The 15,695-nt window shown below is 38.8% G+C and overlaps 3 protein-coding genes across 4 annotated transcripts in view; 1 reads left to right on the top strand and 2 right to left on the bottom strand.

Annotated features, from left to right (window-relative positions):
* Positions 1-5: 5 nt before the first annotated feature.
* LOC136269137 (peroxisomal trans-2-enoyl-CoA reductase-like) lies at positions 6-7,883 on the top strand. Its single transcript, XM_066064617.1, has 7 exons — positions 6-302; positions 2,906-3,071; positions 3,126-3,207; positions 7,003-7,099; positions 7,151-7,255; positions 7,580-7,691; positions 7,741-7,883. The coding sequence occupies exons 1-7, from the start codon at positions 39-41 to the stop codon at positions 7,803-7,805; spliced, it is 891 nt and encodes a 296-aa protein (XP_065920689.1). The 5' UTR covers positions 6-38; the 3' UTR covers positions 7,806-7,883.
* LOC136269131 (phosphopantothenate--cysteine ligase-like) lies at positions 7,776-11,173 on the bottom strand. Its single transcript, XM_066064612.1, has 8 exons — positions 11,023-11,173; positions 10,870-10,958; positions 10,641-10,783; positions 9,789-9,847; positions 9,576-9,737; positions 8,393-8,509; positions 8,276-8,341; positions 7,776-8,060 (listed from the first exon to the last, which is right to left on the bottom strand). Exons 1-8 carry the CDS (start codon positions 11,158-11,160, stop codon positions 7,887-7,889), a joined length of 948 nt encoding a protein of 315 aa, XP_065920684.1. The 5' UTR covers positions 11,161-11,173; the 3' UTR covers positions 7,776-7,886.
* Positions 11,174-11,175: 2 nt separating this feature from the next.
* LOC136269126 (xylulose kinase-like) overlaps positions 11,176-15,695 on the bottom strand; it is a 5,318-nt gene continuing 798 nt past the window's right edge. For both annotated transcript variants that reach the window (XM_066064603.1, XM_066064604.1), the window contains exons 5-15: positions 15,617-15,652; positions 15,387-15,452; positions 15,260-15,332; positions 14,752-14,998; positions 14,407-14,517; positions 14,290-14,353; positions 14,117-14,245; positions 13,905-14,060; positions 13,414-13,504; positions 11,424-11,512; positions 11,176-11,373 (exon numbers count right to left, since the gene is read on the bottom strand). In XM_066064603.1, coding sequence (XP_065920675.1) covers positions 11,299-11,373; positions 11,424-11,512; positions 13,414-13,504; positions 13,905-14,060; positions 14,117-14,245; positions 14,290-14,353; positions 14,407-14,517; positions 14,752-14,998; positions 15,260-15,332; positions 15,387-15,452; positions 15,617-15,652 — 1,137 coding nt within the window. In that variant the 3' untranslated portion in view covers positions 11,176-11,298. The remainder of the gene's footprint in view (positions 11,374-11,423; positions 11,513-13,413; positions 13,505-13,904; positions 14,061-14,116; positions 14,246-14,289; positions 14,354-14,406; positions 14,518-14,751; positions 14,999-15,259; positions 15,333-15,386; positions 15,453-15,616; positions 15,653-15,695) is intronic.

Raw genomic sequence — 15,695 nt, 5'->3', positions numbered from 1 at the left:
ATTTAGTTCAAATATTTACGATTTCCCAAAATCTCAAAATGTCCATGTGGAGCGTGTTTCGCAAGGACCTTTTTCTTAACAAGGTAGCTATTGTAACAGGAGGAGGGACTGGAATAGGGAAGGCGATAACCAAGGAGCTGTCGTTGCTTGGCTGTTGGGTGGTAATTGCTTCACGAAACCTTGAGCGTCTCTCCAGCGCTGCGAATGACCTTAACTCGTTCCTGAAAACAAATGGACAGCCTCCCGCCAATTCCTTAGACAGAGTCTCCACGTTTGAGTGTAACATCAGGAAAGAAGATCAGGTGAATAGTTGTTTTGTGTATATAGTGGCTCTGAAAGATGTAGACACCTGCATATTAAAAAATCCAGACACTTTAAAGGTCCCACAGGAATCTCTTAGTGAATACACTGGCCTGAGAAGCCATGACACTAGGCACGTATGGGATTGTTATTCTGGTATTATGCAAGTTCCACTGTAACGTCACTTTCATTTTTAGTTTGCACATAGATGATTATCTATGGTTTGCATCTCTTTTTTTTGTTCCGTGGGAAGGAAGTAGTTGGCACTGCTTGCCAGCATCCCTAGCAGTATATGGTAAAACGACTGTGATAATTGCACAATCAAATAGTGCTATTGACCGTATGCTGCAAGGTCACTTAGCTCACTTAGCTGCCGCGATTGATAAAATTTGCAGCAAAACTAATCGCATTTATTCAAATTGGAGTGTAGTGCATCCCACTAAGGCCATTCCAAATAAATTCTCTGTTTCCCATCCACTATTCACTGTTCCCTGGGCTTCTGTAGGTTCTTTTAGGTGTCTTTTCTGTAGGTGAATTCTTTTCCCCTTTTTATGTTTTCCTTCTAGCTTGTTTTCCATAGAGATGTGTGTGGAAGGGAGTGCCATTAGGGCCGGGGGAAAAAAAAGAAGAAAACGGTTCACTGTCAGCACTAAAAATTCCACTATTCTGTATTCTTCCATTATTTTCTGCTTTTCTTGCATACTGTACAGCCCTCATTAAAAAGTGTCAGATCACTATCAGTGTGCTATCGAGTCAGCACAAATTTTACATTTTTGTTATACCTACTGCTAAAAAGATGCAGTCACAAGCTTACACATGCTTTTATGCTGTACTCGGGCAAATATTGACTTGAAAAGCAGTGGAAATGGACACCTGCTTGTATGGAAATATGCCTGAGTGGATGACAAGAAACAGAGAATTTATTTGGAGTGGCCTAATAGTGAGCAAATATTTTAAAACTACTAAATTTCATGTTTTCCATTCATGGTTTTACATAGCTTTGAAGATATGGAAATTTTTCACTGCTATAGTTTGTCTGGGATTTAGTTTAGCCTGGCATCATCGGCCATTTTGTGCCTCTCACTTTGGTGGTGCTTGTTGTAAAATGGAGCATTTTTACTGTGAAAGAATCTGCATGGTCCTAACCATATATTAGACTTGCGTAGGGATCTTGCAGGATTTATCATGGTGACATCACAGAATGCCATCTGGAGTAATCCAGCCTTTGTACACAGTTCATATACTGCACATTAAGCACAATCCGTTTCACAAAGACTCTCAGAACAAATGATCATTTCCACTACCACTTATACTACATGTTCAATGAATTTATAAGTGTTATGATATGATCGGTCTTGCCATTATACACTGTAATAATGGCAGTACATGATATGTGTACAAACAATTCCAGTATATGGTTGTGACCTGGCCCTTTCATAGACCAGACTCATAGAAAAGTGAGTGGCATAAAAGGGTCATCTACTATAGCACAAAATGTCAAGATTAATGTGTTATACATTGTTTCTGCATCATAGTTAAAGTTCACACTATGTGCAATTAAACTGCAAAATTCTTTGGAGTTTGACCTTATCAGAACATGCTATCGTGGACGCTCAAAAACATCTATCCCTTAGTGAATTGAATTCTTTATTCAAAACTATATGAAATGCAATTTTGATTGATTTTCCAAGATACAGTAATTTTGTTGACAAAGAATTTTCTATTAAATGTAGTGGATACTAATACAACTCAATGGCAGTTTTTCTCCCTATAATGTAATTTGGATCAGTTTACGTGCATATGAAATTTTCACCCCCACAAAGGAGTATACGTAGTGATAAGAGTCCTCTATTGGTAGTAGTATCATGGGTGCTCACATAGGAGTGGAGTGCTTGAAAGCTGGAGAAGAAATTATAGGGTTATACTGGTGGTTACAATGCAGCAAAACTAACACAGCAAATGTTTGGCCAGGTTGCCCATGTCAAACCATGTCTTGTTGTAGCTCAAATGTAGTTTTAAGAATGTTAAGGATAGCCAGTAGTCCAGTAATGTAGCTTAATTGTCCTGCAAATAATAATAAGCAGTTTTGGGAATTAATGTGACACTGCATTGTTTTGTTATGGTTCAGGTATGGAGTATTCTTCCATCAGCAGCAAGATCGCTTTCAACTGTGATGGTTAAGCCCCAGATGTTCATCTGTTAATCTCATTAGATTTCTGTGATATACAATTGTTTAATGTTTTTGGAGTTTCAAAGTACAAAAAAAAATTGTTGCTGTTCTCATATTTTACTAGATTCATAACAATAATTACCCTATAGGCTCTATATTGTACTTGTATACTAAATTTCTTTATCATTTATAACCATATAGTGACATATTTACATGCCTACTAGAGCTTTAGAAAACAGATGTATTATGGTTTAGGTGGAAACCTGTACAAGAAGAAATCTTAAGAGTTAAAAATGAAAATTAAATTAGATTTAGAGTGACTTTTTTTAGCTATCTCTTTTGAAACTAGATGCATGCCATCTTAATTGTAATATTAAATTTCTATAATATAATATTAATTTTCTATGGTTAATTATCACATAAAATTATTTCCAGGTGAAGCGGCTGATGGAGCATACCATATCAAAACATGGCAAGATTGACTATCTTGTCAACAATGGTGGGGGACAGTTTAGAGCACCAGTTTCAGCTTACAGTACTAAAGGATGGCATGCTGTGATTGAAACTAACCTGACAGGCACGTATTACTGCATCAAACATGGTAGGTGTGGCTGCTTCTCTGTGCAGAATAGTATTATCATTGTGGTGTTTGTAGCTTATCATTCATGGATGGAGGAAAATGGTGGCTCAATTGTTAACATCATTATTGATATGAATAGAGGATTCCCTGGAATAAGGTGTGTATGTACATGTGTGTGCATACGTGCGTGTGTGTTGTGAGCTTGGTCTTACCCTGAGTGTCCCTACGGCGAAGGTGCTGGTTGCTAGGATTGGTCTCACAGAAGATGACTTAGCTCTGTTGGTATTGGATGGAGGTGTAGTGGAAGTGGTTGAATAGTTAAGTATTGGGGATTGTTAATTAGTTGAAGCATGTGGTGGAGTACCGTATAGCCTAAATATTTCAAGGGGGAAATTTTTCACTGATTTCGCAGTTTTGGGTGTTATCAGCGAAAATTTTACCCTTGAAATATTTAGACCTCCATATAGTCTAATACATTTTGGGAGTGTTTGCAAATCCGCGAAAATTTTATTTTTAGCAACATTGCTCAACCTCGAAATATTTGCCCCTCAAAATATTTAGGCTATACAGTAGCTGGTGAGGTTAGTTGTAGGATTGCACAAGCATCCAGAGCATTTGGCAGTCCTGAGTTTACTGCATCAGATTTGACATTGGAGACCAAGAGAACAGTGTATAGATCTGTTGTATTGGGAGTGTTGCTTTATGCTGAAACATGGGCCCCCCCACCCAAGAGTTGGTTATTAAGTTGGACAGGTTTCACTGGAGATGTATACATTGCATTTTGGGTATTAGTAGAACTGTACAATGGAAGGAGCACTAGGGGTGGGCAATATACCGATTTTTAGTTGTTGTGAAATATTTTTTAAAACTAAATCACTAAATAGTTAACATTTAGTAATACCGCATACCGAGAATACTGATTTTCAAATTATTTATAATAGAATTTGTTAGCAGGAGTGGAGCAAAGAGCATAGCATGGGACTACTAGTAAGGTACTAATGGGAGTCCAGCCAAATATGAGAGTGCTATGTGTTACCTCTGTCTAAAAATTTTGTTGGTTCTATATAAAAAGTTAGGGTCTCCAATTTCTTTTCCCATTTGAAGAGTAAGCACTGTGTAGTCTACAATGAGGTTATTGATGCAATGGGAGCTTATACATATTTAGTGGGTATTTAGTAACACTGCAATATCTATAATTAAAATACCACGGTATGATGTTGATCAATACCGCCCATCCCTAAGGAGCACCTCACTGCTGCTGAGCTGGCTGGCAGATTTGCTATGATGGAGATTTGTTAGCATTGTATAGATTGAGATGGTTAGGACATGTTGCCCGAATACCTGACGTAAGGCAACACAAAAAGCTATTGTTTGGTTGGCTCCCTCAGAAGTGCCCTGTCAAACTCCATTGGTGGGACAAGGCCCGTCAGGATCTGAAGAAGTGTGGAGTAGATGAGTCATCCTGGTCTAACAAAGCCCAAGATTGTACCAGATAGAGAACTTTAGGACTTGATCAGAATGTGATGGCTCCGCCTTCGAATAAACCATTTATACGTATGTACCGCCTGTCATTGATCATTCAAAAGGTACAAGGCACAGATGTACTACCACCTGTCCTCGTCATTGACAGAAAAGAGTGGACACATCCTCTGCTGGACAGCATCATCCCAGGATGGCTGGCTTCAAGTTCTAGTGTGCGTGTGTGTGTGTGGGGCAGCATAGCCAAGTGGTTAGGGCGTCCGCCTGGTAATCGAAAGGTTCCAGGTTCAATTCCCAGATGGGTCACTTTAGTGTTGTTGTTGTTTCCTTGAGCAAGAAACTTTACTCACACTGCTCCAGTCTACCCAGCTGTTAAAATGGGGACCTGGTGACCTGGTGCCAACTGAGGAAGCAGCCCACCTAGCTGTAACATCAATGGGCACCTGGTGTAAACTGGGGAAGCAAATGCTTAACTGTCCATGTCTCATATAGCAGTTGAAGGTCCAGGTGGGACCTCGGGTGCCCACACCTTCACCTGTGAGACATGGTACAGCCTCCTGCAGGTTACTAGTCCTGCCCCAGGAGGGCATGCCTGCGCTGACTCATAGCACCTGAGTAGTGCACAGGTGCCCCAATGCTGGCCACTGGGAAGTGTGACCGCGTAGCGGCAGCTGAAGGCTTTGCTTTGCTTTGCTAGGCTTTGTGTGTACACATGTAAGTGACCGTGTACTTGTGAGTGCATAGCCATTATAGCTAATTCAAACACTCTATGTATTCTTAGTTACGTATTATTTAGTGTTGTTACATATATATATATATGTATGTATTTGTGTTTCCATTTTCTGATAGTTGGCACAGGTGCTGACTAGCATATTGATTTGATTTGTATTTCAAGCTTTAGTCTAGCTAGGAGGTTGGTCACGCATCATCATTGATCTCGTGATTTCAAAGAAAGTGTTGAACTAATTCAACATTCACACCTCTTAATGTTCTAAGGATATTTATACCAGAGCATCCCATGGCATTTACACGTCTTCTCAGTACAATGCGCTACTTTCCTAGTTGTTACACAAGTAGTGAAAAAGGGTGCAACCTAGTGTGACGAAGATGTGGTCCCAAAGGTAGCGGCCAAGAAAAGGCTGCAATGATAGTATAATTTCATTGCAGCCGTTTCTTGGCCACCACCACATCCTTGTAATACTAGCCTATTTTGGAAGGCCGCATCCTTCTTCACGCTGAGATATAATTTCCTTTTGTAATTTGTATAGCTATGCTGGCTTTTGTCAATCCTTACAGAGCTAGACATTTTTACTTTTGGTTTATTTTAGTTGCTGAACATTGCATGTATATGACTGCTCTATACAGGGATATTGAAACACGCTTAGTACATTCACGAATGGTTGGTTTTCATGTGATAACTCATTGATATTTAAACAGATTTCCATTACATTACTGAAGGTTTATACCTTGATAGTTACCTGACACGTGCAAGAAAATTCAACTAGTTTGCATAAGCAGCTTAACCGGTAGGTGTGACAATAAATCACAGTGAGGCCGACTGCTCTATTAGGGTATCTCGATTGGGACGCTGGACAAATTTTCTTTGAGATTTTTCATGCACTTTTTAAAAAGCTTCTTAGTGACTGTTCTGTTAGAGTATCTCAATTGCACTTGTTTCACATGCTTGGTTTTTGCTTTGTATCTATCTCCTTAACTAATACTCTTATGGTACAGTTACTTCATGAACAGATGGATTTTCAAGTTATTTGAAATACCCTGTAGGCGTGTCAACAAATTGCTTTTGCATTTTTCAAAAATGTGCGTAACTCCCTTGTCCTTGATCCAAGATGTATGAAAATAGGACTGACTGTAATTGTACTGCATTATGCTCATACTGCCATCCAAATTTGGAGTAAAACATACTAGAGTCATTGCAATTTTTAAAGTGTGCTAAAGGAAAAGAAGAATACATATGTAAGAAGATTAAGAAGAAAAATAATTATGAAGAAGTTAAGATAACTTTGAGGGCACATATCTCAATTATGGCTAGGCAGATTTGACTCAAATTTGAAATATTAAGAGGTTTCCTATCCCAAGGGAGTTTCTACAGTAAAAATAGTAATTTAAATCAGTGACAAATGTGGTACGGAAACCCAAAAAAGATTCCAACACAGTACAGCATCAACATTTTTATGGTATGCTGGGAGGGCGTAACTAAAAAGGTATACTTATGAAAATGATGAAGATTATGGATGATCCCTAAGCTTCAAAAGATGTTAAATATCTTCACAGAAACTTTGAAAATTTTGTACTTCAAGGTATGCACATGCACATGTTCTGATCATCAATCAAAATAGTCTGTGTTGATATCAAAGCTGCTCTTGTCATATGGCCATGTGAATTACATCCCATTTGAATACATACTACACAAAGTATTAAATTCCACACAGATGGTATTATGTGTTATTGCTAGTCATTCAGGTGCTGCCAGAGCTGGAGTAGAAAACTTGACAAAGTCTCTTGCTGTTGAGTGGGCACCAAATGGAATAAGAATCAACTGTGTAGCACCTGTATGTTATGTAAACAGTCACGGCATATTTCTTTATCACTTATCATTATAGGGAACTGTATTCTCAGAGACAGCAGCTGCTAATTATGACGATGAGGCACTGTTTGATGCAGCCACAGAGATAATGCCAGCATGTCGGCTGGGTACACCTGAAGAGGTGACTGCATGTGTCATGCATGGTGGCTAATTTATTAAAAAAAAGTGTAATTAATTATGAAGCAATAAATTTTTTTGGTGGTGGATTATGAATTTCTGTATCAATTAAAAGAAATATGATGCAGAAGAGGCAATCCTCCAATAGCATAGACTGTTGTAAGGTTTCCATCACTTTACCATTGAAGAAAATTACACAAAATTAATTTGAAAACAAAATTGTGGGTGGTTGACATAACAAACAACAAGAAAACGAGACTAGAATTTTAAGACCATGCATTTACTATCTTTACCCCCTTTTAAAATAACTTCTCGTTTTTTCCTCCAGATCTCTGCTGCAGTTGCATTCCTTCTCTCCCCAGCGTCCGCCTTCACCACAGGGACAACTATGATAGTGGACGGAGGACAGGCATTGCACAAGAGTGGCTGGGAAGTGCCAAGTGAGTTAATACGTTAACACAGGATGGTTTTATTTGTGCTCCTCAACAGCTCATGACAAAATGCCAGCTGAAATGCCGACAGCATTTCCATTCAAACCAAAGTCAAAATTATAATAATTTACACGCAATAGGAACATAATGACTGTGACCGTGTGAATATAATCAAATGAACATAAATTAATAGTACCAATTCTTCTATGAAGAGGCTATAAATAGGTTGTGTTGTTTTACAATGTCTTCAACGATTTTCTGTTCTATTTCTTGTCCCTGAGTTAGCTCAGCATCAGACATGTCAATGATCTTTTCATCACTGCTGGTGACCAGCACAACCATACGCTTTCTGGTGTCCAATTGATTAGCAATAACTACCTAAAATTGTCCAAGTATAATAATATGGTAACTTGCAGGTAGGAACACTAAGTATCACAAATAAAAAGTTGATAAACCTGAAAGGGGGCACTAGACCACATACCCTATATGAGACACGGACATTTGGGCATCCTATGCTTTATGCCATTCCCATTATAACACAGCCGGTTGCTGCCTCACACACAGACATACACACAATAATTACACAAACACACTTGATGCTGGTATCTTTCAATCGCTTGCTTAGCCTTTGAAATCAGCAAATCTTTATTAGTTTCCAACTGTTATTAACAACACACACAAATAAAACCACAAGAGGACACAAACCTCACCTTGAAGGAGACAGTAAATGCTTTAGGTGCCCATTCCCTGACCAAAGGACTCAGTAACTTTGGCACCTGCTTCATCGTAATGGATAGAGCACCTGTAGACTGGATCTTGTGTTCAGGCTGAGTATCATAACACGAAAACTTGTAACGCACAATGAAATTACAAAAACTTGTAATACTATCATAGCATTTACCATTGCAATTGGGAGCAAAAGGAATATGGGAAGTATAGATGATAAATTCACTCAAATTTGTCAAGTCCCTTTAGCCTATGCTACACAGGATAAAAATGCCATATAAGACAATAAGATGTACATAGTCGGCAGACACAAATTTTTAAAATAATCACCATGCAACTGCTTTCCCTTCTTTAACAGTCTCCATTGTTGTTATTATTATCTACTTTACCAGTTAGGCACTAGATGTTTGTTACCAATACAATGAAACTTGTTCATGTATTTATTGATACTGGGCAGATGGCATGCTGATGCACCCAGGGAACAAATGACACCCCAAGGAAAATTACACAGAAGTGTTACCTACATAGAACAGCACAACTACACCCCCTGTACAAACCAGCCAACTATCCACCTGTCCATGTAAATACTGTATGTACTATGTAGGCCAGTCATGTATGGTAAGTAAATTTACAAACAAACAATTAATCTCATAAAGATTCCACCATTAGCTAATTAAGTTGCTAGACACTGACAATTCAAGCAAATAAACAACCGTTTTTGAAAAAAAAATAATCAGGGCTGCCCAGAGAAATTAAGGGGTCCAGGGCAAAGTGTTAAAGTGTGGCCCCAGGGGCAAGGAGGGTTCCACTCTGAATCACAACTTCAGTGCTGTAAGTCAAAGACCAAAAAAAAGAAGAAAAAAGGTTATTGCATGCTAACAATGACAATAGCTGCCTCTCACCAACTATATCTCCTTATTTATAATTACTGTACATACATAGCTTGCTACACTGCTCCTCTGAAGAATATTGTGACTGCTCTATTAGAGTATATTGATCTTTTAACAGGTATTCAAGGGGCCCTTGATGGGGCCCCAAGCTTTCAGGCTGAGGCCCAGGGCAAAATGCCCCAGTTGCTCTCCCTCCCTTCTGTGGGCGGCACTGACAATAACCCGTACACTTTAAACACTGCTGAGGAGAACACATATGATACCTAGAACACTTTACCATTTCTGGTGCAGGGAGGTAGAAATCAGACACGGCGGCAGCCAGATAAAATATCCCAATGGCCCCCAAACGATCAAATATTTTGGCAATGGCTTTCAACAGAAACAAGTACTCAGTAACAGTCGTGAAAGATATGTGCAGTAGTCGATTTTCTTTCTTGACCTGTGAGAAGAGAACAAACAATACTATATACACTCACAATACGTGACAAACCTTTTCATACACGGACAATTGTTTAACAAGTCTGTCATGAAGTTCTGAAGACACTGACACTATAAAAAACCCTCTGTTTATGTAACAGTCAGTTTCAAATTGGTTGTACATGGAATACAGGTACAGTGTAGTTTATAATGAAAATAACAAATTTACTATTGCATTCCAGCTTGTGCTGCAGATAATTGTAGATACAGTCGAACTCTCTTAACAAACTCGCTGAGTTAAGGACACAATAGAAAATTTGATCCCAACAGGTCTGACTCCAAATATATGTTTATGACAACTAAACAACAATATACAGAGTGATATCATATTTGATATGAAAATGACACACACACAGAAACACATCAGTTGTGATTTCATCTTAAGAAGCCATGCATACGCTAGAGACAAGTGCGCTGAAAACACAAACAGTACTTACGTAAGCCAAAATTCAGGGTTCAGGTAGCTATTTCCGCCCAGCACTAGGATGCCAGTGCACCACACGAGTCAGGACTAGTAACTCGCAGAAGGACTGTCCAGGTCTCATAGAAAGAGGCCGTGGAACCTAAGGTTCCATCAATGACCCCAACACTACTAAGTGAGACAAGGGCAGTTGGGCATTTGCATGTTACAGCTGGGTGAGCTGCTTCTCCAGTTGAGACTGGAGCAATGTGAGTAAAGTTTCTTGGTCAAGGAAACACCAACAACAATATATTATATATAGCAATGTTAATTTGGCAATGAACCAGATTGCCATAGCCACTTGGTTATGACACACACATGCACGCTCGCACACACACACACACACACACACACACACACACACACACACACACACACGTATGCTACACACACATACGCACATACATTCCAGTGATGCTTGCTGTTCAACACTGCTGGTAAGCTTAAACCAATCCAAGAAGTTTTGGAAGTGGAAGTGCCGCAAATATGGCAGCAATGATTTCTCTCTGTGCATGAAGATAACAGCATACCCATTGAGCAGAAAATATCTAAATAAGTTAAGAAACACATAGCTATTTCATGGATGCACCCACATCTATGATGCACCATAGCTATAGGAAAACTGCAAGGATACTCTGTAGATGATGAACCTCTATTGCCAGCACTGAAGTTATCCACAAATCTTACAGTATTACTCTCCAGTGGAACTGTAGTTCCTCCGGACTATGTAAGTGAACAGCACGAACAATTTTTAAAGAAAATGATAAATAATATATTGCGCGCTTACCGTTACCAGAGCAATTTTTCTGTTAGACGCGCCATGTTCCTTCACAAAGCGGTCCACGGATGACTTGACGTCTTCTAGATTACCCGGAGGTTCGTTGTTGTGAAAATACGTTTCCCATTCATCTGGTCCCACTGACATAGCGTACCTTGACAGTTATTTATAACACGGCGCTCGCCGTTTGGGTAACAAATTGTAATATCACGTGTGCCTAATGGATGGTACATTAGCACAGTAACTAAAAGTATAGATTATAAAAAGTACCATTAAAAACTATGTTTATTCGCTGTCATTTATATGTGATAAAAGGTCACTTTCCAACTTTTGTAACCTTGGTAGCATGTCCTTGTAAACCTAGAAAGAATACATCCAATACATTAACTCTATAATTATCTACTATTCACCTGGTGGACACTTGCCACTGGTTGAGCAGTGAGGGTATACTGAGGAGCTGTTTGTAGAGCACCAGCAAAACTACTTGGATCGGTGTACACTATTAATAATTTACAATGACGTGTAAACTAGTTAGTGGTAGTCATAGCTACATAGTTTATGTGAAAAAAGTTTTGTAGATTACTCGCTTTGAAGCATTTATACAAATGAGTAGCTGGGTTAAAAACACAACCTTTCCTCTGGATCAATCCATAGCCACTATTACAAAACGCTTAGGCTCCTAGGCTAGTGGTAAACACCTTGTACAGGCTCTGCCTTCTGTGTTCACCCTCCAGTGCCCAACTGGTAAAGTGATTTGGAATACGTGTGACTTCTAAGTGAGTTTTATGTTGTTTTTCTAGGTATAAGATTTTGAAAGTTAAAAAATATGGAGGGTATCTTGTACTTAGTAATTTCTGCTCAGTTCTGTACTAATGTACTAAATGTATAATTCTAACACCTTTGCAAATTTAACTTCTAATGTATAGATACACTTGCCTAAAGTGTTCTGGTTGAAGTATTTTGCTTTACTACAAAACATGGCAAACCCAACTTCAGATACATACAACTCGGACGTAGCTATAGCTGTAATCACAACCCAAATTCAAAGCTGGTTTTGCAGCAGGGCATGCATCTGGTTTTGGAAAGTTTTGTGTGTGTGCGTGCGTGAAAGAGCCCCATCAGTGAGTGATACAACACAAGAAGGCAGTGATAGATGCAAGTGCAGTTTTATGTAGTAGATCTCAGGACAAAGCAAGACACAGGTGTGACAGTGTTAGATTGTGTCATGCAGCAAGTAATGTGAGTGCTCCAGTCGCTTGCCCCAGTCAACAAACGTTTTGGAGTCAATGAACGTTTTGGAGGCCCCAGGATATGGCAAGGCATAAGTGCTTTATGAACAGAAGATCATGATGGTTTTTATCAACTCAGTCTGCCACTAGGCAGAAGGACATCACCTTATGGTGGTCTGCTCTGTGTGTGTGTGTGAGTGAGTGAGTGAGTGAGTGCGTGAGTGAGTGAGTGAGTGAGTGAGTGAGTGAGTGAGTGAGTGAGTGAGTGAGTGAGTGAGTGAGTGAGTGAGTGAGTGAGTGAGTGAGTGAGTGAGTGAGTGAGTGAGTGAGTGAGTGAGTGAGTGAGTGAGTGAGAGTGAGTGAGTGAGTGAGTGAGTCCATGTCATTTCAGCCATGTGAGCAAACAGTTTTGTGTCAAAATCAGCCTGCATATGTGAAATGAAGGCTTTGTAAACATTATTTTACACTTTCAAAAAGCTAAGCTTTATGCCAAGGCTGCTATTCCGAAATTCGAGTTAAACAGGTTAAGGAACATGTGAACAACTTTCCTAATGGACTATATAGGCATAATAACAGCGTAATAGACTTTGTAGGATACCAGAAAAAGAAAGGTGGCTTGTCCCATACTTACACGAATGAAAATGAAAGGCAGTCTTGAGGTTTTCTCTAAACAATTCGCATGAGAAAACACAATGGACATACTATAAAACAGTTGAGAAGATACTAATTTGTGGTTTAAAGTGATTTGTTAGAGTTACGTTTCCTTAGCAGTGCATAGCAACGTAATTACTGAATTATAACATAATTCATGAACTACGAAATATGCTAAATTACAGTATTTATATCTAGCTGAATTTATAGCAATAGCACGGATATAAACTAAATTATATACATGGTTGATTATTACCTATTCAGTTAGAATGAGATAGTATTAACTGCATGGGTGCCTGGTTTTTAGAAGTATCATAACATCAACTTGTTTCTATATTTAACAAATTGTATGGTATACAATATTTCTGAGATCGAGATCAGCAGCCAGTACTTTGAGCTTGAATAGATATAATGTACTCATCTTTAAAAACCTGCTGAAGTAGATTTATAATGCTTAGATATTTTCTAAGTAAAGCACCAAAACAGTGCCACCATAACAGCAGTACAGAGCCGGCCTTACCACATTTAGCGATGTAGGCACCACCAAGACAAGCAGCATTTTTGGTCCCACCAAGTGTGTAGACTGGAGCTCCAAACACATCAGCTAATACCTTAGTAGAACAAACAAATGTGAGAAACTAAGTATCATGGCTTGCCTGACAATATGACCTAGCCCAGGGCAGAAGCATTATTGTTGAGTAACCATGGCACAACTGATATATCATTATAACACCATGTTTATAAAAAGCTAAGAATCACTTTGATGTGGTAACAATTACTTCTATGTGGTAAAAATAAGTGTAAGCTGTTACTTTCCAAGTATAATACGTACACCACAGTGACCACATGCACAGATGGAGTTCCCAAATGCCTCAGCCCTTTTACCTAAATTTCTGGCTATGTAAATTTCACGAAAGATAGCTTTAGTTTCAAAATACACCAATTGACGTGTATACTCTATAAATAACTTATAATTAATCATGCACACTATATTATACCTCAATGTATTACCTGCAATATTCCTATATTCTCAGAAGCTCCTCCAGTGACCAGGATTCGTGTGTTAGAGTTGACATGATAGCCAAGATGTTGAGCATGTGACAGTTTTGCCATCAACTGTCCTTCCACCACTGCACGTATCTCTTCCTCTGGTGAGAAGTCTTCTACCTAAAATCGTAAACAAAATTTTCAGTAGAATTGAAAAGACAATAGCAGCAGTGAACCTTTTTGTCATCTTTGTCAAATTTAAAGCACCCCTTCACACCGACTGGGATAATTTCTGTGTCAGTGAAATAAAAGCCAATGTTTCCTCCATTTCCAGGTTGGGTCGATGCAAGCATTTTTTCAAATTTCTGTATGTACAACTGATGAAACGAAATAAATAAATAAAATATACCTCCCATGATTTGTCTGCATATTTGTCCCTGATCCATTCTCGAGTCATTGACCCATTCTTATAGCTACAAGGTAGCAGTGACACATTAGAGGACACCAGAGATAGTACAGTACATACCACAGGAGAGCCATGTAAGCACTGCTGTCCACAGGGTTGATGAGAACATGTCCCACTAGTTGTGGCTTGGGTTCATCCAACCACAAGAACAGAGTATCACTGGTACCTAAACTGTAATAGGATTAGAAGTCACTGAAACCTCACTTAATAACCTCTGTTTAAAGAAAGAAACTGCCTTCTTTTATGATGGACAGTTTGTGCGGTCCCTACAGATACAATTTGCCTCTAGTTGCAATAATAATGTACGATATATCCTCGTAGTACTAAAACTGTATCGGAATTATCATCCATAAGGTACTTTATCTACTTAGTATATGTTCTTCAATGCTTTAAGATTTCACACACCTCACAGCTATATCTCCTTGTTGGAGTCTCATTCCAGCTAATGCTGAAGGATTGTCTCCGGTAAAAGCGCACACTTTGCAGTCAGCAGAAAAGTGATAACGTTGTACAAAGTAGTTGGAGATAGTGCCCAGCATGGAACAACTAGGAGTAGGGACACCCAATAATTTCCTGAGACCAGGTGCACATGCATCAAGGGCAGTTTGATTCCAGTCCTTCGTGTGAATATCAAGTAAGTTCATTCCAGATCCTGGAATGGATATATTTTTAAATACATTTTTGCACATTTTACATGTTACACATTTACTACTCAAATGCAATGGTTCTTAATACGGACAAAGCTTGGAGCATTATGATTTTTTAAGGGACATTTAATTTGAAAACTTGCATAGGAACAAGCAGCTGAGCATAGTGACCATAATAACAGTTGATACTATATTCCATGTTCCATTACATTCATTTTCCATCCATATATTTGTACAAAAGGTATCCATTGTATCATTTAACATACCGTCACTATAATCAATTGATGCATAGTCACCAAGTAGCAGTGAGGGTCCAAAACTACTCACCAGAGATATTCTCTGTAACAAAATGAGTTTGCCTGAGATCTCAGAAATCTTGACATTTTACGTTACCTCTGTCTGTTTAAAGTCAGAATTGTGTTCTTGACAGATCTTAGCAATCTGGTTGCCAGTGAATCGCTATATTGAGAATAAAATTAAAATGAATACTGGATTATATTGATACCAACATCTGGAACCTTATATGTAGATGCATGATTGTGTATGTGCGCGCGTGTAAACATATGAGACATGAGATAATTGGTTAGGTATGAAATGATATACTCTGTGCATACTGTACTCACTTCATATGCTCGTGATCCAGTAATCTTTGCTACTACCTACAAGACATCGTATCATTTTCATACACTCACACATACAGTA

Source organism: Dysidea avara, chromosome 10, assembly GCF_963678975.1.
Source record: "Dysidea avara chromosome 10, odDysAvar1.4, whole genome shotgun sequence".
NCBI classification, from domain to species: Eukaryota; Metazoa; Porifera; class Demospongiae; order Dictyoceratida; family Dysideidae; genus Dysidea; species Dysidea avara.
Note: the sequence above shows the minus strand (reverse complement) of the source record. Positions and strands in the feature narration are given on the sequence as shown.

Excerpts from the sequence above, each read along its gene's own strand:
- LOC136269137 (XM_066064617.1), top strand. The coding sequence starts at position 39 with ATGTCCATGTGGAGCGTGTTTCGCAAGGACCTTTTTCTTAACAAGGTA. Across the intron at positions 3,208-7,002 it reads AGAGGATTCCCTGGAATAAG|TCATTCAGGTGCTGCCAGAG; the intron begins GTGTGTATGTAC and ends TGTTATTGCTAG. Across the intron at positions 7,256-7,579 it reads GGCTGGGTACACCTGAAGAG|ATCTCTGCTGCAGTTGCATT; the intron begins GTGACTGCATGT and ends TTTTTCCTCCAG.
- LOC136269131 (XM_066064612.1), bottom strand. The coding sequence starts at position 11,160 with ATGTCAGTGGGACCAGATGAATGGGAAACGTATTTTCACAACAACGAA. Across the intron at positions 9,738-9,788 it reads AATTGTCCGTGTATGAAAAG|GTCAAGAAAGAAAATCGACT; the intron begins GTTTGTCACGTA and ends CTCTTCTCACAG. Across the intron at positions 8,510-9,575 it reads ACCTCCCTGCACCAGAAATG|CCTGAACACAAGATCCAGTC; the intron begins GTAAAGTGTTCT and ends TATGATACTCAG.